Source organism: Oenanthe melanoleuca, chromosome Z (assembly GCF_029582105.1).
Source record: "Oenanthe melanoleuca isolate GR-GAL-2019-014 chromosome Z, OMel1.0, whole genome shotgun sequence".
In the NCBI taxonomy this organism is placed as follows: Eukaryota; Metazoa; Chordata; class Aves; order Passeriformes; family Muscicapidae; genus Oenanthe; species Oenanthe melanoleuca.
In genome coordinates, this window is record NC_079362.1 from 16,503,286 (window position 1) to 16,529,522 (window position 26,237).

Here is a 26,237-nt window from a genome sequence, read left to right on the forward strand (position 1 = left end):
CTGTGCCTTCGGGGTTGTGTACTCAAACAGAGCTTCCTCATAGCAGGGGAGAAAAGCACACCTACACTGAAGGGTGGGGGCATGGTGCAATATGAATTAATATCATGGTATGTCCTTCTGTGTTTGTATTTCTCCTCTTAGAACCCTAGGAGGGTATCAGTATGTGGTACATTCTGAGTATGATATCTCAGATTAGCATTACCAGGTAAGAAAATAAGAATATTTTCATCACAGTCTGCTGTGCCATTTTTTGTATACAGTGTGATTCTTTTGGCATTTCACAAAAGAGAACACCTTTGGGCTTCAGAAGTACCCTTTCCCTCATCAAATTGTGCTCAGCTTTTTCTGACATGCAAGCATTGAAATTGCTGTCTCTGCCTTTGGTGTACCTCAAGGAAACACTGACCTGTTGCTGACCAGTGACTAGCTTGGCTATCCAACACTCCCCTGGCAAAAGGTCATAAAGTCAGAACCAGAGGGACTGGGTGTAGCATAGCTGGAACCAGCAGGGATAGGGGCAGGGTAGCCCCAGGTCACCCAGACCCTGGAGAAGTACACCCCTGGGACACTGTTTTCTCCAAATATTAAAGCAATGAGAGACTGCAGAGGGAAGAGTGTGGCCAGCAAGGCGAGGGAGGTGATCCTGCTCCTCTGCTGGGCCAGAAAAAAAAAAACTGGAAAAAATTGGAAAACTGTCCAATTCTGGGCTTCTTAGTGCAAGAGAGACAAGGAGCTTCTGGATAGAGTCCAGCAAAGGGCCTCAGGGATGAAAAGGGGTCTGGAACCTTTATTTTATGAGGGCAAATGGGATCTAGATCCTGAGGGGATCTCATTAATGTAAATAAGTATCTCCAAGGTAGATGCCAAGAGGATGGTGCCAGACTCTTTTTAGTGGTGCAAAGTGACCAAAGGATGCGGAGCAATGGCCATGAGCTAAAACACAAGAAGTTCCACCTCATTATGAGGAAGAACTTCTTTCCATAGAGGGTGGCAGAGTACAGGAACAGCTGCCCAGGGAGAACAAGGAGTTTCCCACTTTGGAGACATCCTAAAATGACCTGGGTGTGCTCCTATGTCACCTGCTCCGGGTGACCCTGCTTTGTCAGAGGGTTGGAGAGGTCTCTTCCAACCCTAATGATTCTGTGACTCTGGACATAGTTTCCTAAGCCACCCTCAGCTTCTGCTACACATATTCTGGTGGTTGTGTCTCACCTAAAACTAATAGATAGGGCACAAAGTCCTGGCAGATGAAGCAGAAGACACAAATGCCCTCTCGAGGAAGACCCACATTGAGAACCACGAGGACAGTATCTGGTGTAAACTCACACTAATTTGTGTGCCAGTACTCTCTGCAGTAAAGCAAAAGGCTCCAGTGAAGGTTGGATGATGAAGCACAGTAAGGGATTTGGTGGCACTCAAAGAAAATTGGTCTTTCTTTTAAAGAATTTGCACCACAAAGAAAGGTATCAAATACCACAAGAGAAGAAGCACCATGTAGTTTGTCAACAGAGTCACTAAGAGTTTAGGAAGCACTACTAACAATATGCATTAGCTGAACCCATCTGTTCATGGGGGTTCGTTTTTTATTATGGAATTTTTGATTCATTATTAAATTCTGTATTTTAACTCATTATTAGAAAATATGTTTTGTTCCTTTGGAGATCTGTCTTTTTCAGAGCACTAAGTAGATATAGGTAATGCTATTCTGACAGCAACTTGTAATCTTCCAGAGCTAGATTTTCCCATTTGAGTACTGTCCTTTTACTGTGGAGAGTTTGGGGAAACCTAGAATGTCAGTAAAGCGAAATCTGTATAATATGACCAAATTACTACCCTAGAGACAGGATCATCCAATTTATGCTGTTCCTACTGCTTGTGCCTCTGCCAGTGCCACCCAGTTCTGTCAATCTGCTTGCTGCATCCAGCTCTTCTCACAGGCTAATTAGTTTGTTGGCTGTTCAGGAAGAGACCTTTTTAATGCTACACATTCATATACACTACATAGCACAGGGAAACCTTGTTCACTCATTAGAGCCCTACTGGTAGTACTAAAATAATTATGATACCACCCACATAAGAGGTAGCTCACTAACACAACACTTAAAAGACCACCTGGAAGTGCTGAGGCATGCAAGAGTAATGGGGAAAATAACTAAACAAGCCCTTTCAAACCCCTCATAAGAAAAATATTTCTTTTGTGACTGGTTTGTGTTCTTTAAAATATATTGTTTTGTCTACGCTGCTTTATTCATTTTTCAGTTAAAGATAGAGAGCGACAAAAAAACTTGTACAAATAATAAAAGTTCCCCCACCTCAAACAATGTATTAATAGGTAGCCCAACCCCCAAACACTTCTCTCCCCCTGAGACTAACTCAGGACCATGGTTTTAAAACTAATTAGCAAGGTAACCTTTTTCCTCTTCCCTTAGGAAATCTACTGTGGTCGATCCAAAAAATATCCAATCCAAAATTCAGATCTAGGCTTTTTGCCAGCCATTACAGGACTAATTCCCACAACAGCCCAGAGAGTTTTAGCCGTACTCAGCATGCAACTAAATATATGTTTACAGCTAAAGCACAAGGTGTTGTTTGTTGTGTGAAAACTTTCCATTATATTGCCCATTCTTAAGAGCTAGAAGATTTCACTAAAAATGGAAAGTTAGCAGCATAAAGCCATACGTCAAGAAACACATTAAACTACACACAGCAGCAGTGTTTGGGTCACTTATGAGCTTTTCAGATGAAGGAGCATCAACTTTTCATTATCCTTACACAGACAAACAACACAAACAGCCCTTTTTGCAATTGTTTGTTACAGAACAGCCCAGGTGCAAAGGCAGCAGCACACACTTGGCCAGTCACTGTGGCAGGGCAGGAGCACTCCATAGGTTTGCACAGAGCTGAGGTCCCATATCCACATGACCAGGCCAGTGCTAGTGGAAGACGAGGTGAATGACAGAAGTAGGATAAATGCCTTCCTAATCCATGGGAAAATCAAGAATCACAGTGGCTTCCTAACATTGGGCTGGCCAGAGGATAAAGCCTAAAGCTAACATTAAATTTTCACCATTGGAGCACCACATGAGAGAAAGCAGAACAAAAGGATGTACCCTAAAATGAGCTTTTATGTGTCCCTTTCACAATAGAGGTGCAATCCCCTTTCATACTCATGTTTTCATACACACCACTAAATACACTCTGTGTATGCCTCTGGAAATATTCCCAGGAACAGCCATTTCTATTTTATTTGAAACCACAGCAAAAAGAAAAACACTTTTGAGAGCAAGGAATACCTACCTGGTCTTCATTCACACCTCAAATTTCTCAGGAAATCAGAACAACCATTTTCAACAGACTATCTTTAGTTCACAGTTGAATCTGGCTTTCTTCTTCATGGAATGAAATGGTTAGAATTTATCAAGGAACTGAATTAATAAATTTCTGGACTACGTCACAGAAGTTAAAATACAGGGAGTGAGGCAGTCTGTAGCTCTCAGTAGCAATCAGTAATCTTCTGCTTAATACTGTTCTAAATTTCAGTCTTTACATGATCAGCTTCTCCTTAACAGAAGAAATTGGCAAATATTTAGCCAATTCAATGAGTTATTACTATATATAGATCAAGCAGGGTATTGTGCAGTCCTAACATCACAAAACACTGCCTTCAAAACTGTAATGGCTTGACTTAATTTAACATAGGCCAGGGACTATTCCCTCTATAAATTTAAGGTAGTATGAAGACCATCCTGTGAATACAGCACTGGCTCCTCTTGCTGAGCACCCCCTGCTCCTCACCTCTGCCTGCAGCAATTCTGCACAAGCCCTTGGCAGGGCAGGCAGCACTGCTCCAAGAAACTGCCTGCTTTGGCTGAAACACCTCATGTCTGTTTAGGATGGCAATGTCCCAGTGGAAAAAGCCTCAGATGTGGGGTGAGTCCCTGTCAAGGAGAACATGGGCTCAGGAACACAGAGATGGTTCAGGCAAGTGAAAATGGCACTGCCCAACACACCTTGAAACAGGTGTTCAGCTGGTGTTTCAGCAAGTGAAGGAGGCTGTGGTGCACTCAGGGACATTGCTTCCCTGGCACTGAAGGGCCAAGTGAGGCTGAGCAGCACAGAGCACCAGGCACTGGCTTCAGGGCATGGTATTATAGAGGAAAAAATACCAATCTTACTTTTATATAATTTTTTTTTGGTACTTTTTAAATTTAGTTTTCAACAACATTTAGCATTTGATTCAGTTCCCATCCACGATGTTAATGGCTACTCCAAGACTTAACTGCAAACAAACAAAAGAAACCATTAATGGAAACCTGAGCCAGGAGAGAGTGAAAGTGAGGGGAAGTATTACAATCTGATGATTCATAGGCAAACAGCACAACAGGGCAAATTTTACACATGGCAAATCCAGTGCTCTGTGTCTCTTACTCACCGTTTGATGACTTCTGTCGCAGTAGCGCAGTCCAAAGTAATCTATTTCCACCAGGTTTAAGTGACGAAATACGTAGCCCAGGACAACCGACCCCTTCGTTGACTTCTGTGGGAAAGAATTTACAGAGCCTAATCACAAAGATGCTCTGCCTTTGTCAGCTATGTGCAGTGGCATTCATGCATTCAATCAGCTTTGTCTAAAAAAAATAACCAAAAAACCAAGGCAGTTAACAGTGCCTTTAACAAAAATTTCAGCAGTACAGATGAAAATATTTTACATGTTTAAAAAATAATTCTGTAAAATACTATTAGGAAGCTGGCAAGGTAGAAGTTACACAATACCAAAAGGAAAACAAACAAAAAAACAAACAGACAAACAAAAATCCCCCAGCTCTGGTGAAAACAGCATTTTTCAAATCCCACTCACCCTTCCAGTACAGACCTGTCACTCCAACTCTGACAATGGAGATCAGGAGGCAAAACTGCCCTTAAGACCTAAATTATATATCATTAACTTCTCTGTTACAAATCTTTGTAAATAAGGTTAGATTTTATTTGTTTTCTTGTAAAATATTTTTGGTAGTACAAGGAAGAGCAGTCCAACACCTTGAATTGAAATAATCCCACTGTTTTCTTGAATAGCACTTCATTAAGTGTCTACGACAGTATTGCAAACAATGGCTGGGGACAATATTGCAAACAACATTGTGCTGTTGAGAATGCTTTATAAAAAGCTCACTTCCACCTGAATGCCTCGTATTTGTTGGTTTGCCTGGCAGCCAACAACAAACAGATGAGGAAGATGGAGAATAATTACACAGAATCAATTAGAGCCTTTCATGACTACAGTCTTAAATTTCACAAGAAAACATGGACATAACTCATAATTAGGTTTTGCTTAGCTGCTTCATATTTTATAAACTACTAGACTGTAGTAAAATCACCCCAGAGAAAAGAAACGAGCTGTGGGATATTGTTTGTGCAATTTCACCTTCTAACCTATGAACAGATAATTTCAAAATTAAAATGGCAAATAATGCTGATTTAAAAATCCATTAATTTTGTTCTACTGGTGAAGTATCAATCACATCACAATGGTGAAGGCCTGTTTTTTTTTTCAGCAGGTGCGTTTGGTCAGGATTCATATCTAATCCCACAAGCAGGGACAATACAACAGTTTCGGGTGGCCACTCACACTAAACAAGCCATGACAAGGTAAACATCTCTGGTAGGCTGGAAATTGCATTTACTATATATTTGCTTAAAGCAGGAGATGTACTTAAAAGGTTCTCTTTGTCTAAATCCATCAGACTGGTTGTTTGCACCAAGCAACTGCAATTACATATTCCCTCAGCACGTATAGTGAGCCTTAATGATGAGCCACAAAACAGAAGGGAATCCGGGGAAAAACATGATTAAGGTGAGCAGAAATGCACTAAATTTCTATTTATCAAGTTGGATAAAGCAGAGCAATATCATCAGTTTCATCAACAGAAGCTGAACTCAGGTTGTGAGAACAAAGCAGGACAAGCTGTTGAGTGACTATCAGGAGCACTGCCGAAAAAAGACAGAACAAACCAAAACAGAGCTTAAAAATAATAAAAATACAAATTTGATTATTAGAGAGTAGGGATTTAAGACTGAAGTAGTAATTGTCCTTGCTCATTTTATTTTTAAATTAGTTGTCATTCAAATGAAGCAGAGGAGACATTCCACTAAAATGGATATTGTTATATCATTCATATATTGGACTTGATGATCCTGATGAGCCCCTTTCAACTGGCCTTTTCTATGATTCTGTGTCATATAAGGTGAATTACCTTCAGCATTGTTAACTATTTCCATCATAATTTAAAAAGTACAACAGTGTCTTGGGAACCTAGGACTGGACAGGCATCTTTAGAAAGAGACACAAGAAAAGTTCAAAATAAACAAGCAGCCCTGAATCCAAATGACCCATGCAGATAAATGATGGCAACACTCCCAGCAGGGCACTAAACATTTAGAGAATGTCTAGGCTGAAGGGTCTCCACCATCAACCACTCAGAGCTGACAGTTTTAGACACAGTTAAGCACAGTGAGGTCAGTAAGCCCTTGCAGAAGGTATAAAAAAGCCTGGACACATCAAATGGTGCCCACCCAAGCCTTGCTCAGCTTTTGTGATTGTGTGAAGTGCAAATCTGTTTGCTTTCAATGAGCTCTCCACTCCTTGTCTGACCAGTACCATTATTCACAGCATCAGCTGGTTTTATTAACAGCTCTAAGAAACACTGATTGAGCCACCAAGATGAATCTGCCAATTTGACATTCAGGCATCTTACCATAATGGTCACAATCCTAGGAGTAACCAAAGAAGCTTAAGTCTTACAGGAGTTCAACTTACATGACTCTGCACCAGTTTAGAATACAAGTACCCTTCTGGGCTGGAAGTCTTCTGCTTCATCCTGTTGAGGACTGCACTAGGAGCTTTTGGGACAGCTTTCCTTCCATGGACCCTAAAGCTGGTGTGTTTTCCCCAAGAAACATCCACTTTTCAGACCTGGTTTGGTTAAAATTAAGGTTTTCTTTCTTTCTTTTCACACTTAAAAAGGTTTTTTAACCGATTTCTACTTAGGCTGCTAGGCAGAGAGCAGACATAAATGCCTGTTAATTTATTCTCTTTCGACACAGCTCGGTTAACACTTCAATAATTGCCGGTCCTGCAGAAACAGGTGGTCTGGCTGTGAGGAAAGGCTGAGCAAACCCACCCAGCTTACAGTGGCTGGGGGCTCTCCACCTTTACAGCAGCAAGATGCTCAGTGCTTTGGTTACGCTCAGCCAAAACAGACTGCATGTTGTAGTCTCCACAGCCCTCTTTGCCAATCCCTTTCACATCTTTCAGCAAAGCCTGCTGAACACAAAGAAGTGCTTTGGAAGGGAACAGCCAGGATGTGAGCCAGGACCTATCCTCACACCCTTCAAACCTCACCTTCCTTAACCTCGTATTCTCCCAGCACCGGGGAGCAAAACACTGACCCTTGGTGAAACCACTGCAGACACATTTTCAGTTGAAGCTCTGATTTTTAGCCACATGATTTCAGGGTTTCACACAAGTAATTTTCATCTTCAAGTCGAATCAAGAGAAGTTTTGGTGATGAATCCCTTAGTTACTACTTCTCAGTCCTGAAACACATTTTTACCACGTTTGCTCAAAGTTTTGCAAACTAAGAGAAGCCATCTTATTTCCCCTGAAAAAACTTACAGCAAAATTCAGCAAAGCTGGAAACCAAAACTATCAAAGACGTTAACAGGGTTACATTCACATCATATGGCATTGCAAAAATTACATAATCTGCCTCACATTAAGCTCAGACTTGCGAAAGGTTTGCATTCTCAGGGGTTAACCCAAGTACATTTGAAAATACCATCAGCAATGCTTTCAAGCGAGAACAAAGAATTGTTTCAACGAGTCATAACATCTTGCTTTACATGTTAGCAGTGTGGCTTTGTAAACCAGAAAGGCAGGTTTATACTGGCTAAAGAAAATGACAGCCAGAACATTCAGGAGAAGGCTGATTTAACTGCAGCTTTCTTAATAAAATTGAAATTATTATTTTAAAAGCAGTACATACAGTACTGTGTTTTAGCATATTCATATTACTCTATATTTAGACACCAGAAATTTTTATCTTCACACAGGTCTCTGCCTTTTAGCTCCAGTGAGGTTTTTCTTGTAGGATATTTTTCAATTTTTTTCTCTTGTGTAGTACAGAGCCGTGGAGGCCAGAACTATTGCTGACATTAACTGAATTTAAAGACAAAATCTCTGCCCCAGTAGAATGCTAGTCCCTGTATTGAAGGAAAAGTGCTATAGGTTGTGAAGTGTCTTGTTATCAAAATAAAGTAATGCATTCTTTCTTCTGGATCAAGCAGATATCATGATGTTCTTCTCCTGAAAATAATTAAATCCACACACTCTACCTATTACAACCCAGAAAAAAGCTAAGGAAGATGCAGAAGAATTCATGAGCCTTTGCTCAGGAAAAGGGCTTAGAACTTAGGTTGAACACAGCCCTTGCCTTTTCAGATGCCCATCAGAGTCCCCCTGGATGCAGCATGCTTGGAGGCAAAATTGCAGTACTTGTCTTAGGTAAAGGTTACTAAGGAAAGATTAAAATTATGCACAAAGGCAGCACACAATTATGTATGAGAGTGAGCAGACACAGAGGAGAAATAGGTATCGCCAAACAGCATTTTCTCACTTTTCTTTTTGGCCTATTCTTCCTCCTTACTTCAAGCTCAGAAAAGACTAGATACCACTGCAATTTTCCATCATCTTCCCCAGACAAAAGCAGCAAGGCATGAAATCAAAGTTCTTGATTTTTAACAATGAAGACTAAGGACCCCTTCTCCCCAAGGCAGTGTGCCACCCAGACCTCAATTTGCATACCACATGTTCAAGCAGAGAAAAGTTTTTAAATTAAAAATGCTAAACATTTACAAATATTCACCCAGACAAAACAACTTAACCTTAATTTCCAGAATGCATGTCCAAACAGAGAAGAATTTACATTAGTGTTGTTCACTACGCAAGACATTCCCCTGCACAATCATAAAACAGAAGTAAATACTTTTAGAAACTGAGAATTTAACAAATAAAAATGAAACATCACAGGCTGCCCTAAGTATACATCATCAAAATGAACCATCCAAAATGTACTAATCCACCCCTGCCTCTCTACTTGTATTTCACTGGCAGCAGACATGCCAACATGTTTTCAGAGGTTTTTCTGTGAGAACTCCTTGGATTTATGGACACAGGCACAGACTTCCCTATCACTGCTCCCAAGACTTGGCACACTGTCTGACCTGCCTGGATGTAACAGATTAAATTTTAACTGCTGTATATTAAGACACCTGCAGACCAGTTTTGCTTTCACTAATGGTCAAGCATCGCATTCCAATCAGAAAACACCATTCCAGAAAAAATATCTGAAGATGGACCATGTTTTTCTGGTTTTGCAATTATTGTATCTGTCACAAATTTATCTGCTCATGGGCCAACTCCTTGAGAGAGGGGCACATTCCTAGGAGCATAGGCTCCACTACTGGCTGGAGTGCACTTTGAGGCACTGTCACAGATGGATGTAAACTAATTTACTTCACTCTGAAACACAGAAGTAAAGAAGTTAAAGAAATGAAACTTTAAAATTGTTTGGCTTTATGGGAAATTACTTCAGTTCAGTGAATTACTTTTTGGGGAGAAGATGTAAGCAAGTATATTTATATTTACATGGTAAAGCAATGCAATTTGGGCCTGCATACACATTAAAAGGAATTCTCTAAGCATGAATCAAAGCCCAATTAAGACAATAAAGGGCAAATAGAGCAAGTAAATAAGTAATGGGGAGACAACTAAATTTTGGAAAGGTAATTAAATATTTACTAGTGCTTTAAAATTATCTCTCCTCTGCAATAAATGCTGTTTTACAAGATGGCAGCAAATGGTTCTGTTTAGAGTAATTCTAGCCATATAAATTTTATTTTAAAATCTCTTCACTAATTTATCCCCTGATATTAACATTATTCAGTTCATTAGCATCTACATTCACTGTATGACAGATGAGTTAAGCTACCAACAATAAGGCATTTCAAGTTTTCACAGAAAAGAGCTTTTCTGAAGAACTGAATACCAATGAACTTTTCCATCATTCTCATGTACTTAGAATAACTCTACACCTAAGAAACGAACTATGACTATAATAATGAAATTTAAAAATACAGAATACAATCACCTATTGGGAATGGTGAAGATGTAGGTTACTACTGTTTTTCTACTTATTGAAACTGCCCTTCACTCACAGCTGTGTGACATGGTGTACCTTCTTGATAAGAAAAGGCCTTTTACTGTAGGAGCTGAGCAGCTCCCTGGAAGAGCATTTGATGGAAGTGTTGCCCTGGCAGAGAAAGGATGCTGTACTTACTTTTGGCACATTCACTCTAAATAAAGTATGCATCCCCTGTTTTCTAGGTGATTTTCATGAGTGGTTTCTGCAATTTTTTTTTCCATTCACTGAAGTCTTTCTTGAAACCTTTCTCATATAAACTCGTTGCAATTTTAAAAGTCTATTTTTGTTGCTGCTTATTTTGGCATTCTCAGTTTGTGTTTTGTCTCCATTTCAGTTATTTTGCCTTATTTCTTCTTTCTTTTGTCTTCCTTTATTTCTCATGTTTTATTACAACAATATTTCTCATGTTGGTACTGTCAACATACGTACAAAATATCAACTGAGGAATAAATACATAGGTGTAATCCTTTTTGTTCCAGTCATCTAGTTCTGGTATGTTTGGTTCTATTCCTCCTATTTGTGATTTTGTGATTTCTGCCTTTGTGCCAAAGGGAGGCACTTGAGTTATCAAAGCTTCAATCCTAACACTCTATCTTTTCCTATGGTCATCCACTTAAACACCTCTTTTAAATTAGGTATAGCATGCATTTTCATGCAGCATATTAAACTGATTATGCACAGCAGTTTTAGAGCACAGGGACTTAAAATTTAAATATGTCACTTGCTTTGTTTAATTGCTTTAAGTGCAAGACTGACAAGCGAGACTGTCAGTAAGGAGTTGAACTCTAAAAGGCTTTCAGAAAGAGAAATGTTAAAAATTAAAGACTAGACACTCACTCTGTCAAGCTGATCATTTTGATTTTACCATTACTTCAGCTGTTAAACAAAAAGTAATGAAGTTATATCCTTGTTGTAAGAAGTTGGCTCAAACTATTAGCTGGCAGAGTGGTTAGAGGGTTTTTTTGTGTTAGATTGTTTGGGAAGTTTTTAGGAACAAGAAGAATGGAAATGAGAAAAGGTCAGAGAACATCTTGCCAGTCCTTAATTTTGCCATTTTTTTCATTCAGAATGAATAGCTGTACTGTCAAAGCTGAGCATACCTGCAGAAGCTTGTTTGTACAGAGCTCCACTAAACTGTGCAAAAAACAAACCACCTTCTCATGCTCTCTCTCCCCCAGCAAAGCCCAAATTTGATGCTCTGCTTACCACCTGCTCTCAGCCTTGTTAACCTCTTTGCCTTCAAGTTGCTTCTTCTTTTCTTAGGATAATTATTTCTGCTGCTCTCTGACTTACTTGTCACATCCCCCCATTTTTCTTCCCCCTCCTTTAGTTCATCAGTGTTCTGGTCATGAAGTCAGCAACTTATAAGGGTAATTCCAGAGTAAGTTCTCAATTTATTATTTAACCCTTCCTTTCTAAATCCCCATGTTCAAGAGTAAAGTCTACAACATATAGAACATAGAGGCTTCAATCTTCACCCTCAAGTGAATTCCCACCTTAGAAACCTCTGTCAAGCTCAGTTAAAAAAAAAAAAATTAATAATTTTTTGTATTTTCCTTCTTCAAAAGCAATGGTGCTAGCACAATTTTGTTTATAATCTGATTCCATTAATTGATCTGTCTAATCATCACTTATGAGATATTGCAAGAGAAAGCATTACAAGAAAAACAGTGGAACCTTCTCAGACACAAAACTAATGGAAAAGACAAAGAGTGGACATTTTTCATGAAAGGACAGAGAACCTTTTCTCCCTAGATCTGGCATGGGTGACTCAGAGAAGAAAGAGAGGGGGGCATATAAAACAAAAACAGTAGGTCTCTCCATTCAACAAGCCTTTCAAAGCACATAGATCTTTGGAACTTTCCTCTTCCACCACAAGCCGAGGGATTCCTGCCCCACATCCCAAAAACCTTTTCTCAAATACTTCATTGTTTTTAGGATTTAAAAGTTTTATGTCCAGTTCAATGAAGTTCAATTTCTCACTTGGGCTGACACCATCAAGTTACTTACTTCTGCAGTGGTGACAGACAGAAGGCAAAGGAATGCATATATGATCCTAAAAAATGTACATGCGTTTTCTGTATATCTTTGATAATTTGATTGTCATGGTGCTTCCCAGAAAACTGATTTCATTATATTGGAAACTTAATTCTCATTTAAATTTCTCATAATAAACATCTGGAATTTCGTACTAAAAAAAAATATAATTTAAGATTAACATTTTAAAAAATGTTTTCATTTTTTGCTTAATAGACATTTCTCATTAGAGCAATACAGGATACACTGCAAGTATTTTTGTTCTGAAAATAGTTTTCCAGATATTCTCACTAACAAATGTCACACATATACAGACAAAAAAAGCAGTCAACATGTTTGCACCAAGACAAGAATAAGTTACCCATTAGCAGACCACAATGGCTGCTAATGGGGAACTCTATACACCTGCATTCTCTCCTTCCCCCTCTAGAATTTCTGGCTGTCCTGAAGAGATGCTATCCAGTGCCACACACTGCATGGGCTCATATTACCATTTTACTGGTGCTGGGCTGCATTAAACTTTAACAGGCTTGACTGAAAAAAAAAAAAAACACATAAAAGCCCCTGCATGGGAAAGGAAGGATGCTGACGGAGCCGTGGCAGCAGAGGGGGATGAAAAGGAGGTTTCCATCACAGCTCCCAGCTCTTGTCACCCTCTGCTAGTGCTGCCTGGCCCTCACACCCACACTCACAGCCAGAGTGCCTCATTCAGCTGCCAATCAATTCCTGAATCATTCAGCTGTCAGTCAGCTCCTGAATCACTGCAGATTCCAGCCCTGCACACTCAGATAAAACAGAATCCAAGACAGCCTTCTTTTTTTTTTTTTTTGTTTTGTTTTGTTTTGTTTTTTGTAGAATGATACCCCTGCACATAAATAAACACAAACACTAGTGTTAAGTTAAAATAAAAACACACATGATTTAAATTTAAAGGATCGACAGAACCTGCAAACCTTTAATTCATTCTTTTGTGTGTATGTGGCAGTGTCACCAGTTTTTTCCCCTCCCCCAGGAACTCACACAGACTATCTCTGTCTCCCCCCTGGCATTGCCACTCATCCCTGGCTCACCAGGACCTGATAGGGCCAGTGTGAGGCAGCATCCTAACAGGACTTCACTGATAAAGTCTGGGGAAATCTCTCCTGAGAGAGAGATCCCAGCATCTTAAATGGGCTTCTTTTAGGCATATCTTTAAAAAAAAAGCCCAGCAAACAGAGAACAACAGATCTCTGGCGTGGTGACCAAGCTGACAGCAATTGTAGCCTTTGCTCCAAGATTTTCTCAGACAAAAGTTGCCTGGTTTTATTTTTCTTTGACAGCCATTTTTTCTCCTTGTTTTGCACTTGGAAATAGCTTAACTGATTTGAACAAAACTTTGTGAAATAATTACTTGCAGAATTTGAAAGCTGATGAGTGGAAAACCTACAAAGAGAACAATCAACTCCAGTAGGTCTAACAACCCTCTCCCTTGCACCTGCCCTTCAGGAAAGTCCCACAAGTTTTTCACTGAATTTACAGTTATTTCCTCAGAGCTTTCTTTTAAAAGGAACTGTAGTGATAACACATCTATCCCCCTATGAAAAAGTAATACCAAATATGTGTGGCTTAAGGGAAACTATGCCATATTTTAGTGATATTTTCTTTCCCTGTGGCATCCATTCTTTTTCCCTTTAAGCAATTAAACCTCTCAAGTAGTGACTTGTTAATCACAGTGATTCAGGCAAGGACACTAGAAAGGCAATGGAGAAAAAAAGAAAAATCCACACTCACCTTTATTACCATCTCTACCATGTATCTCCATGAAGGAGAATATAAAGCACTTATATACATGTGCAAATCTAGATTAATTTCTTTACTGCCACATGATAGGGAGATTAGTGATAAGCATATAAAGATCTATACACAATGGCACAGGTGGCACAGGCACAATGGCAAACATGGCATAGGTAATTTTGCAAAACCAAATCCTTCTTTCTTTACATTTAATAAAAACCAACAAATATGTCTGTGCATTAAGAAAAGATGAAGAGATGTAAGCAGTTAACACCTTAATGATCATATTAAAATCCACTGAAAAAGGCATCCTTGCAGCATCTTCATTATCAGACTCAGTTAATTAAATTAGCTAATTAAATGCCCCAGGCACACCATCCTTTCCTATCTGCTATACTCTATGAGTCTACTTACACATCTCAAGCAAGAAAGAAAATCGTTTTTTTAAAACAGCTTGCTGACTATAGACATGAAATCTCAAACAAAAAAAAGGCATTGATCATTACCAGAAGAAAACAAAAACAAAAAAGATGTTTCACAGGTGATGTGAAAATAACTCATTCAGATTTTAGTAAATGTGAAATTTATTACTGATTTTAAGGCAGAGAATTTCAGAATATTGTTAGAAATAAGATTTTAAGCCTTCAGCCTAAAATTTTCTCACAGTGGAACTACTGGTCTCATGAGCTTAATCACCTTTCTTTGGACACAAACAGCACACAGGTCCCAGCTACCTCCCAATAATCAGAGTAAAAAAATAGTGATTGCAATAAAAGCAAAATAAAGTGTGCAAGTGAACTCTGATTGTAAAAACTATTCTGTTTGAATGGTGAGCTTCCAGGCAAGCCACTGGTGTATTGTCAGGAGTCTCCAGCAGAGAATCTCCAGCTCTGTTACAGCTGTGCCTTGCCACAGAGCACTGGATGAATGTCAAACAAACATGTTTTAAAGGAATTATTTTAAATACTGCATATGCCCAACACAATTCTTTCACTGCAGGCAAGTCATGACGTGTTCTGCAGACTAGACCATTACATTTCAAATAGAAGATCACTAGTTTCATTTTTAACTTGTTCAAAATGTATTTGGTTATGTCCAAATGTCAAAGGTAAAATAACTCATCTCTGACCTGTGGTGAATACAAGACTTTTGTAAGCATTATTTTTGTTTACAGTAAATTTAGTACTGGGTGAGTCGGACAGAATCCTATTCACACTGAAATCCAAAAAAAAAAAAAAAAAAAAGAAAAAAAAATCCCAACAAAAAAAATTAAAAAAATTTAAAAATAAACCAACAAAAAAAAAAAAAATAAAAAAAAAATTAAAAAAAAAAATTAAAAAAAAAAATAAAAACCCACAACCTTATGTTTTAAATATAGGAGGTACAGGAGGATCTGATTGCTTGAGGATAAAATAATGTGGGTTTGCTTAGAGTAAAACCAGCAGTGCATTCAACAGAACTTAATAAAGTAATAGCCTCTAGACTTTCCCTGGCATTTTAGTTGAGGCACTGTTTCTGAAAATTTTTAAGGTCTCCCACTTCATGTGCACGTTCACCATGCCCATACTCATCCCTTTGTTAATGGGCTGCTAAATGAGATATATCAAAGTAGTGCTTCTTGAAGTTCTGTTGCAAAGTAATTGACTCTCATTTTCCAGAATTAATTGTAACTAAGCAGCCTTCCTTGTAAAGTATAAGGTCTTAATTTTTGCATTTCTTTTTTTCTGGTGATATAAACTTCTCACAAAACTTCTCTGAATAACCACATAAGGACTGTTACATGAGACAACACCCAAAACCATATTAGAATATGTATCTCTTTCTACGTACATGTTACAACATGTTTGTAAAATGATTTTTAAATAACCATATTTGTTTAGAAGTGGAAGAGGCTGTTTTATTATTTAGGGCATCCCCCAAAATACTGATGCTTCCCAGCCAAGGTGAGATTTGAAACCTCATGCCAGGTAGCTAATAAAAGAAACACAGACACTAAAACTGCAAGATTGTCTCTTTCCACTGAAAGGTCCAGTTCTACATGAGTCAAAGTAGGTTTCAGTACATTTTCTCCACCAAAGAAGTCTAAATCAAGCATTTTATTTCCTAACAGGTGTTGGTCCAGTATCCACCATGTTAAAGATTCATTCCAGCACTATTCCTTCCCAGCTCTGCTCCTCAGCCACCACATTGTACTACAATGTCTCAGCCACGACTGAGGATTCAAGGCATTCATTTATTTGCCTATTAGCTCTAGCTGAAATACCCAATAACAAGTGCTCTCAAGGACAGTCTTATCCAATTTCCCATTTGTAACCAATCCAGCAGCTCTCACCAAGATGCCAGAGGCACTTGACATCCCATCCCTCTGCTGAAGAGAAAGTAGATGCCAACCTAAATAGCCGCTCCTGGGAGCATAACTCATCCCGTTTCAATGAAAATGAACCAGGATAGCACAGATCTCTCCGTTAAACTTCACAAATCGAATGGATTTTGACTTGCCATAGCCTGCTGATGTCTCAGTCAGAAACCTGCTGGGAATTTTAGGCAGGTATCCAATCAGTATGAAAATGAACAAGTCCCCCAGGTTGCAGGAGTTGCACTGGAGTTGTGATCAATTATCCCAGCCAGAGCACAGAGCTAAAGGGCACTTGGTACATCCAGTTATGCAAAACATGTGAGATTTTAGCCAGAAATTGGTGGCTCCCAGACAGAGTTATGCTGTTAAAACACAGAACTTTCATCTAGACTGGGCCTGGGAGGACAACAGCACCATGGCAGTGATGTTCATGGCATTCATCCAGTTAATTAAGGAGAAGGAACACCAGTGACTTTGACATTTCTCAGGTCCAGCCTGGACCTGCTGCAGTACAACACTCCACCAAAGTCAGTGACTGAGGGTCTCCATGGATGAGTGGACAACACTACCCCAGTATCTTCCCTGTACTCTAATACAAATTTTAATATAAAGTAAAACCACAGAACAGGCAACGAACCCTCAGTGATAGAAGGATGATCGAAGATTATCCAGGCTAACTAAGAAAATATGGAAAATACTCAAGTGGGATGCTGAAGGTTTGCTTGGTCCTATGCATCCCCACTTCCTCCTAGAGTGAAGTAGTTCTCACCTCTTTACAGTAAAACTGTTCACTCCTTTACAGTTGTCTGACAGGTTTTATAAATTCAGCTATTACCTAGTGGTCATTCCCTGCCCCAAGAGCAAAAGCTTCTGGGAACACTGAAAAGAAAGGTTACACTGATTCCATAAGAGAATCACAGAAAAGCCAAAATTGGAAAATACCTTCAAGAACCTTGTGAACAACCACTGACCCAGCACTGCCAAACCCATAACACTGAGCCATGTCCCTAAGTGCCACATGCCCACATCTTTTAGATACTTCCAGGGTGGTGACCACTTCCCAGGCAGCCTGTTTGACATTGTTTGACCCCTCCATAAAGAAATTTTTGCCATTTTCCAATATAAAACTCCTCAGCACTACCTGAGGCCATTTCTTCTTGTCTATCACTTGTTCATGGGACAAGCAACCAGTGCTCTCCTTCCAGGTGGTTGTAGAGCAATAAGGTCTCCCCTGAGCCTCCTTTTATCCAGACTAAATAACCCCTCTCATCAGACTTGTGTTCCAGACCCTTTCCCAGCTCCCAGAGAGGTTTCCATTCTCTGGACATGCTCCAGCACCTCAGTTACTTTCTTGTTGTGAGGGACTCAAAGCTGAACAGAGGATTTGAATATTATAGTCTGAAATAAGCTGCTTGTGTTTCCTCAAGAAAGGCAGCTGATGGATTTGGGGATGTCACATTTTGACATAGAAGCAGCACAGTATGAAAATCAAGTGCAGGCAACTGAAAGCAAGGTAAATAAGAGAAACCACCATCTCCACTTGTACAGCTAGATTGAGAACAGTCCATGAAGGCTGCCAAGAAACAAATTTTGCACAATTCAGAGTTGTAGGTTGAAGCATAAACAACATTACTGTTCAGCTGGATGAGAGGAACCTATCTGTTATCCCATTCAGAGCTGCAATAACCCAAACAATGCTGGAGATTCCATTTTGTGTAGTAGGACAGTTATCACTTAGGCCAAATTATTTGGCTAACATTTTTTGGAGAGGAGAGGGGCAGTTTCTCATTACTGTAGCCCTGAGGTAAAGCTCTGTAAAACTCTAGTCCATCATTGCAGGTCTAAATTTTGGTTTAAAAAAAGCCCTAGCAACCAGCAAGAACAAGTAATTGCATGTTTTTACAGAAAAAGCTAGTACTAAATGAAAGAAGGCAAAAAACTATTTTAAGTATGTTAATATTCAACAATTGAGATTTTTGCACATTTGTATTGACTTCATTTGTCTGCAAGTATTTTTAGCATTACTAAAGCTCTTCCTGTTGTGATAGGAAAGTCTTCTCTGTACTTATTCCCACAGTGAGAATCAATTTTTTTTCATTTTTCCCCTCCTCACTTGCAAGCGTGATCATGCATCCTTTCTGTTTTAAGATACTAAACACTACTTACCAAAATGCTTATTTGTGTATTTATGTACCTCTTTTTACTTTTTTGCATAAATCCACTAAAAGCAATACAGCTGACATGTGCCCAAATATAAAATGCTTCAGCATTTTATTCCTAAACCTAATATCATCACACAATGCCAAGTAGCTAAAACAGTCATGAAACCCATTTTTAAGTTCTTTCCCTGGAGATCATAAATGTATTGCATGTTTGACAGTGGCAAAAAAAAAATTAAATCTCCATCTGATTAATTCTATGAGTGGGACAAGTCTTAGGGACTCAAGACTTTTCAGGATCCTCAGCTGACACAAGTAGAAGAGGCTCAGCTGGGTTCACAGGGCAATTCACAAGACCTGTAAACATCCAGTGTTCCAACAACGGTTACAAAGCACTGTTCTAGGTGACAAAACTAAAGAAAATGTTTGAATAAGTTAGATGCACAGCTGTTGAAAGTTAAAGATACTGTTGGTTCACCAAACAGCAGAATACTGTAGGCCTTGCTACATTCCCCTATACAAGGTTTGCTCTCAAATCTGTCACAAAGGAGAAAAAGTGTGCAACTCCACTGTCAAAACCAAGTGGCATAAGTAGGCTCCAAATAATTCACTGTTTGACAAGTCAGCTGGTGACATGGCTGCTTTGACAGCACTCAACTCATTGTGCCCTAATCCTGTATTCACTGCACAAGCAAGATACTATTCAGAAAAACTGTATTTCACAGAAGAGCTTGTATACATTACATTTACCAAAATAAGCACAAATTTAAAACCTAACAAATAAAGTGGGAAGTTTAAGATTTCTGTTTTATGGAAAAGGCAATTTTTGTAGTTCAATTATCTCTGTAGTTTACTTGAGAAACAGATGCTCATTTAAAATAGCAAGAGGAATACATAGCCACTAGGACTGTAAAGTGGGCAAATATTTCCTTCTAAGTAATTTTATTGCCATTATAATACCTATTTTTGCCTACTTTCAGAAGCCAAGATCAGCTGCAGTTAATCTGGAACATTCACACTCCTACCATCTTGGGAAAGTTCTGGGCTAATTAGGATCAGAAGTTGCACATCAAAAGTCTTGTTAATTTATAGTCACCTTTATCTAGACAAGGATGAAGTACAACTTTTTTATATTGTTTACAGACCAACATGAGAAAATTCATTATTATTCCTCACTCTCTCCTGGTTGCCTGAGTTATATCACATTGACTAAGCCTCCTTTCTGTAAAAATGTGAGTTTATCCAAGCCCCACACAAAGATAAGCCAGGACGAAGTTCTGCAGAGAGCTGCAAAGGTGAGTAGTGGGGTGCAGCATGTGGACATACAAGTATCTGGGAGAACTTATCTAGAACTTGCAGAGAAGTAAAGGGAGGATGTAGTTACTGCGAGAAACAACAGAGCCAGACTCTCATCACAGATGCACAGTTAGAAAATGAAATGATCACAAGATGCAGCAAAGGAAATCTCTCACTGGAGAGGCAGTAAGTGCAGAAACAGGCTGCCCACAGCCACAGGTTATGGAGCTTCTGCCATCAGAGAGACACAGAACTCACCTGGGAAAGTTCCTGCTCTAACTTGGAAGGAAGATAAACTACATGACCTCCAGAGGCTCATTCCAGCTTCAATGATCCTATCACACAGCTTAACACAGTCCAAAGAACAGAGCCAATTAATGCTGCATCACTTTATCTGCATTTGTCTGAAATTAGACTTGAATGTGAATAGGTGGAAATAGTTTGGGGTAAGGATGCCCATATCCCTGGCTTCCAAGGATGTTGTAGGAAACCTTTCTCACACAGAAATTATTAAAATAAATATATATCATTGATACAACTATAAAAACAGGGAGGAAAATGAGAGGTAGTCTATAAAACTCCCAACTCCTAACAGAGGCTGTACAGACCTCTAGTCAACAAGCATTATCAGTACTTTTTTATTGAAATGGTTATAAACAGTACACTTACTGTTCCAAGACAATAGAGTATTGTTTAGCCAAATGTTACTCACTTTAACTTCGAAAATATTTTGAAGGTATAAATACACAAGCTGAAAAATATGTTTATGTAATTGTGCATATTAATTCATATAGTCAGCATATGATTAATTCTTAGTCGACACTCTCATAATTACTATTCCCACAAAAATACTTTTTGTTCATTTTTATAGTGTTTATATTTATATAAAAGGAAAGCAGGAGTTAAAAGAAGTTACATGAATCTCTTATATATTAACTACAAGTCTTAACTGCAGTGGGATATTCTAGTGTTAACCATCAAGTCAACTTAACATTAAAAGTAAACATGCCAGAAGATAGGTTATACATAAAGTCAATTACACAGCTCAGCTCTGTTTACCTATAGCAAAATTTCCAGAAATGCTGCCTCTGAGGAGTTTCTAAAGAGAACAGACAGAAACTTGAAGCCAGCAGCACTTGTCATGAGTTCTTTTCAGTAATTATTAACAGAAGACTCTTAGTTCAAGCAGACTATTTTCAATAAATTACTGTGCTGCTAACAGGGCACTTTGAAGCAATGGCACAGGCATCTCAGTGACCCACTTAAAGCCATTTCAGTCACAGCATGATCTGATAGCTTAGCATTAATTATAACATAAGATGACTGACTTTGCAATTCTTACATTTACTTTTGTCTTTCATGGTTTTATTCAACCAACTTAGCTCTATGTACTATTATGAATTATTACTGTTGAAAAGAGAAAACTCTGGACAGCTTAAACAGGGCCAGCTATAATCACCTCTATTGTAACAGGACAATGCTTTGACTTTCCTCTGGAAAGGCAATACCAAACTCAATTTGCTTGCATTTACCAACTAGATGAGGAAAGAAGCCCAGTCCCAACAGAAACTGGAAATCAATCTTTCACTCTTCAGTAATCACTGCTTGCAAACTGGCAAAAATTAAAACACAGCCTTGCCATTACATAGAGCTGATATTTCAGAACTTAGCATTAAACTTGTGGATGTGATTTCTGCCATCTATGTCACAGAGACAAGTCTGCTATGTTTTTGACACATTATACTGATAAAGAAAAACATTTCTTATGCACAACCTTTAATTAGAAGGCATAGACAATTTTCTTACTAGAGTTGTAGCTCAAGCAATTCACAGTCAAAATCACAGCTTGTTTCTCTTAAAGATTAAACTTCATTCTTCACTTATATATAGAAATGAGAAAGACAGTGTCTGAGAAAATGCAGTTGAATACCAAATTCCAAGGAACCTTATCTAATTTTTTTCCTTTTCTTCCAGCATGAGAGAAACAAGTGCTCTCTGCCTATAAAGTTCAGGCAGACTATATATCATCTCACAGTTCAAAAGTCACCTCCAAAACCACAGTTAAAAGTCGTTTAATTATTATCAAAATTTTAAAACACAGATTCATTAAAAGCTGATTGTTTCAAAGGCAAGACATTTCTTAGTTGTAACAAGTAAAGTCCTAACTCATCATAGGCTAGGCACCATCAGAACTGTGTAACAAGTTTCGCATTGAAAAGGAAAGTTTCTTTCCTGCCAATGTACTCCTTAAAACATTATACTTAAATACCTATCAGGGAACATTTCTAACACTTCTTCTTTTGCTGTTTTATACAGAAAAATGGAAAAAACCAAACACTCTGAGTTAATGTAATTTATGACTAGGGACACCAAGATGGTCTCCCAGGGCAAAATACTATTTCACAAGCACCACTATATTGGCAGCTAGAAAACTGATGGTTTCTTCAGATTACACCTGTACACTGGCTTAAATAGGTGCAATCAACTAGCATGCAAGACATTTGTGTTAATAATGCACAAGGGAAGATCTTTATCCTACTGGTCCTGCATTTTCTTATCTTTATAAAGCTGTTGGAAAGAAAATAAATTAACTCTAAATTTCAGCCTAAATCTGTGATACTGTAGCCCCAGGCTCTGTTTTGGAATGGAATATTGTGATAATTGGACCCCACACAGATTTGTCAGAAAATCTTGTTTTGAAGCTGTTGCATTAGGCATATAAAATATAAAACAGGAGAACCGAATCAGGTCTCAATCAAGAAATTATGCTGAAGGTCACCTGTCAGCTACACCATTTTCCATGGGCAGGTTCCACAAGAGCAGTGCATTTTAAGCATTTATTTCCAAGTGTTTCAAACCAATCCAGTTGAAGAATACAAAACGCTATAATTAACAAAGATTATTAACATTGCTGACTTACTCATCCACGTGGTGACACATTGCTACTGTCTCGTTCAGGCATCCCAAATTCTTTGCAATCCTGTCTCATCTCAGTGGCACCTCGGGATGCACCAGTGCCCCATGTCCTCACATCCAGATCCTGCAGTACCACAGAGCTACCCTGAGGCTGAGGAATTTGCAGCAAACCTGATGCCAGCTTGAGAAGGCCATGGCCATGCACCTGTGCCTGACAGTGGGCTCTGGCATGGGCTGAGGCATCACAGCAGACCAGTTTGTTGAAAGCAAAGAACATGAAAATCTCATCATTAGTTGCAACAGTTGGTTTAACTTCAGCCACTGCTCACATTATCCACCCAGAAGGACAGAATCAATCAGAATTGATCCTAGGCCATTCTATTTCTTTGATATTAAAAAACAAACAAGCAAACAAAAAAATATCAGAAAAAAAAAAAGCAAAACGAAACAAAACACACCACTGGAGGTTCTAGGACCCAGTAACATACTTTTCAATTAAAAATTTTCATTTTCTTAGAGAAATAAGTAAACATTATATTAAAGCCAATTTGATTCCTAATTTGCTGGCCTTCAACCAAAACAACAGTACTTCAAACAGAAAAAAAGTTTCCACAATTTATGAAACCAAAGTCACAATACCACATCTCCTTTTGCTAACCCACAGTTGGAGGGCACTTGAACAGAAAATCTCCAACCTGAGACACAACATACATGGTATTAAAGAAAGTACAAAAATAAAACATACTGCTCTCTGGAGCAGGAAATCACAACTGCATGTTCCTCAGACCCCTTGGAGGGGCCTGGAGATGTCTTCCTCCTCTATCCACACAACAATAATAAGAGTAGTTTTTTCACTATAAATTATTGGTACAATTTGGCAGCAGAACACATCTTAACATATGCAATTTAATTGTGGAACTTTCATGTTAGTCACATACCAAAATAAACTATCAGAAATTCATGATCAACATTAGGTTCTCATATGCTGTTTCAAAATCTGCTGACTAGAGATTGCAGTAAGAAACAAAGATCTTCTATTCATATTTGCACTTTTTGCTCCAGTAAAAACATAAAAAAGCAGGTGTTTTACACCAAAGCTAAAATGACTTATAAAACCCTAAAAATTCAATTATCAAAAGCAACAAAAATCTACTCCTGCAGCCAAACTAACATGAATTGTATTTGAAAAAGCATTAAAAGCCACAAGACTAAAAGGATGACTACAAAAGCATAAATAGCTCTTATAACTAGTACCTTTTTAATGTGCAGCTAGATATTTTTTAACTACTTTAAGTGGTAGAATAAAACTGATGAATGCATCAACTCAGTGCTACAACTGGGGAGGGAGAGCAATCATCCACCATAACTACTGACAAGCACATGTATAACTTAGTATTTTCTAAATATTTCAATTTATTCAGTACCCTTCTCCAAGAATATGAGCAGCATTACCATAACCCTTTAAAATAATATGTTCTTGTTCTAATTCAAGGAAAGCAGGCTGCTAACATTTTGTGTCTGAAATCTTTATTGTTACAGTGAGTAGACTTGGCTGGCTTCCAGATGCCCACCCAGTTACTTCCTCACTTCCCTATCTCAGGTGGACAAAGATAGAAAACAAGGTTAAAAGCTCATGGGTCAAGATATGGACAGAGAAATTGCTTCATCAATTACTGTCAGAGGCAAACAGACTCAGCTTGGGGAAAGGTGATTTCATTTGCGGACAATTACAACAAGGATGGTGAGAAACAGCAGCAAAACATAAAATGCTTTTCATTTCTTCTTCCCAGGCCCAATTTCACTTCACTTCTGAGTCCTGTATCCACTCCCCTGCCCAGGGATTGCAGAGGGATGGGGAACAGGGGTTGTGATCAATCCATGATTGTCCCTCACTGCTGCTCCCTCCTTTTCACTTCCCCCTGCTGCCCTCACAGAGGCCACCCCTGCAAACCCCACCACAAAAACCTTGCCATGCAAACACAATGCAACTGTGCAAACAGCCTGCAGAAACAGCCTTTGAGAGCCTGATGATAGTGTTCCATAATGATGTTATTCCAGGGGGGTAGGAGAGGGAAAAGCTCTGTTTATAGGTTTCATAACATTTCAGCTCCAGCGCCAGAAATATCATTTGAAAAATTTCCTTCCCCAAAATAATTAACCACAGTCAGGGAAAAAAAGAATTAAATACAACAATTTCCTTTGTGTAAAATAAATGTGTATTATGACAGGGGTCTGTTTTTCCCACACACATACTCAAATTTTGGAGCCTGCTACAATTCAAACACTTTACTGAAGATGTCTGGCAGTTATAAGTAAATCTACCCTAAATAATGTTTAAAAGTAATACTATAAAAAACACCAATGAACTATTAATTAAATTAATGTTGTGAATTACAGATCCTAAAATACAATTTTTAGTAGACAACTGTCTTCCAAGTTCAAAGGAGGGCTTTGCAACAGTTTTTCTATGACCTGCAATGTAAGACCCCACTAGAAAAATCTGTAGACATTCCAAAAATCACTAAAGTGACAAATAATGAGAAAAGCCAGTTATTGGTGAAAATAAACTGAGCCTCTTGGTAAGGCAAGCTCTCTGAAAACATGTCTTCTAACAATTGCAAAGGGCAAGATCGTCTATAGCAGGAAAATACCCCAATTTTATGAAGTAAAGTTTGTGTCCTGACAAGCTGCAGATCTGAACAGAATTTGGGCATCACCAGGAATAAGCAAGTGAACCTGAGATCACAGTGATGCAGTTATTAAGCAAAGAGAGAATACAACAATCCCATGAATTTCTATTCCAGATATCCCTGCAGGAACATGGCAATACTTTCATATAATTGAAAAAATGTAACTAGTTCTTTGGTTCTGTGCTTCAGAATTAAAACTCATTCAGATGGGGATTTTTAAAAAACAAAGTGATAAACTCTGGAAATCTTGTCATTTGGGACGAGTCAAAGAATTTTGAAATATTCTGTGTATCAGAAAGAGATAAAATGTGATTTGGTCTGTGCCTCCAAGTATCAACAAAAGGAAGGCCCCTGACAGAGGGCCTTTAAGAACAAAAGACAGAGTAAGCTGAAATGGATAAAAGATATCTATGCGAATTCACAGTAAACTTTAATAAGAATTAACAGTGGCAATAACAAAAATAACACTTCAAACAACCTAACAGGTGATACAGTAACACTTAATTTTAAACCTTACATTCTCATCTCTGCTGTTTTAAAAACTGAGCACAAATGACTGGAGAGGCAATACTGATATCTAAATTATCAGCAGCTAAGGAAAAGAGAACAATTTCTGGGTTGGGACTGTTAACAGGATATGACCAAAATTAAACATTCACTGTAGTGACCAGTCACAGCTGCAGTGAAGGATGTGTGGCTGTCTCCAAACACATCAGAATAACATCATATTTCAAAGCCTGGACACTTGACT

At 38.5% G+C, this 26,237-nt stretch overlaps 1 protein-coding gene across 2 annotated transcripts in view; it reads right to left on the minus strand.

Annotated features, from left to right (window-relative positions):
• EPB41L4A (erythrocyte membrane protein band 4.1 like 4A) overlaps window positions 1-26,237 on the minus strand; it is a 116,154-nt gene that overhangs the window by 65,097 nt on the left and 24,820 nt on the right. For both annotated transcript variants that reach the window (XM_056514084.1, XM_056514083.1), the window contains exon 2: window positions 4,433-4,537. In XM_056514084.1, coding sequence (XP_056370059.1) covers window positions 4,433-4,537 — 105 coding nt within the window. The remainder of the gene's footprint in view (window positions 1-4,432; window positions 4,538-26,237) is intronic.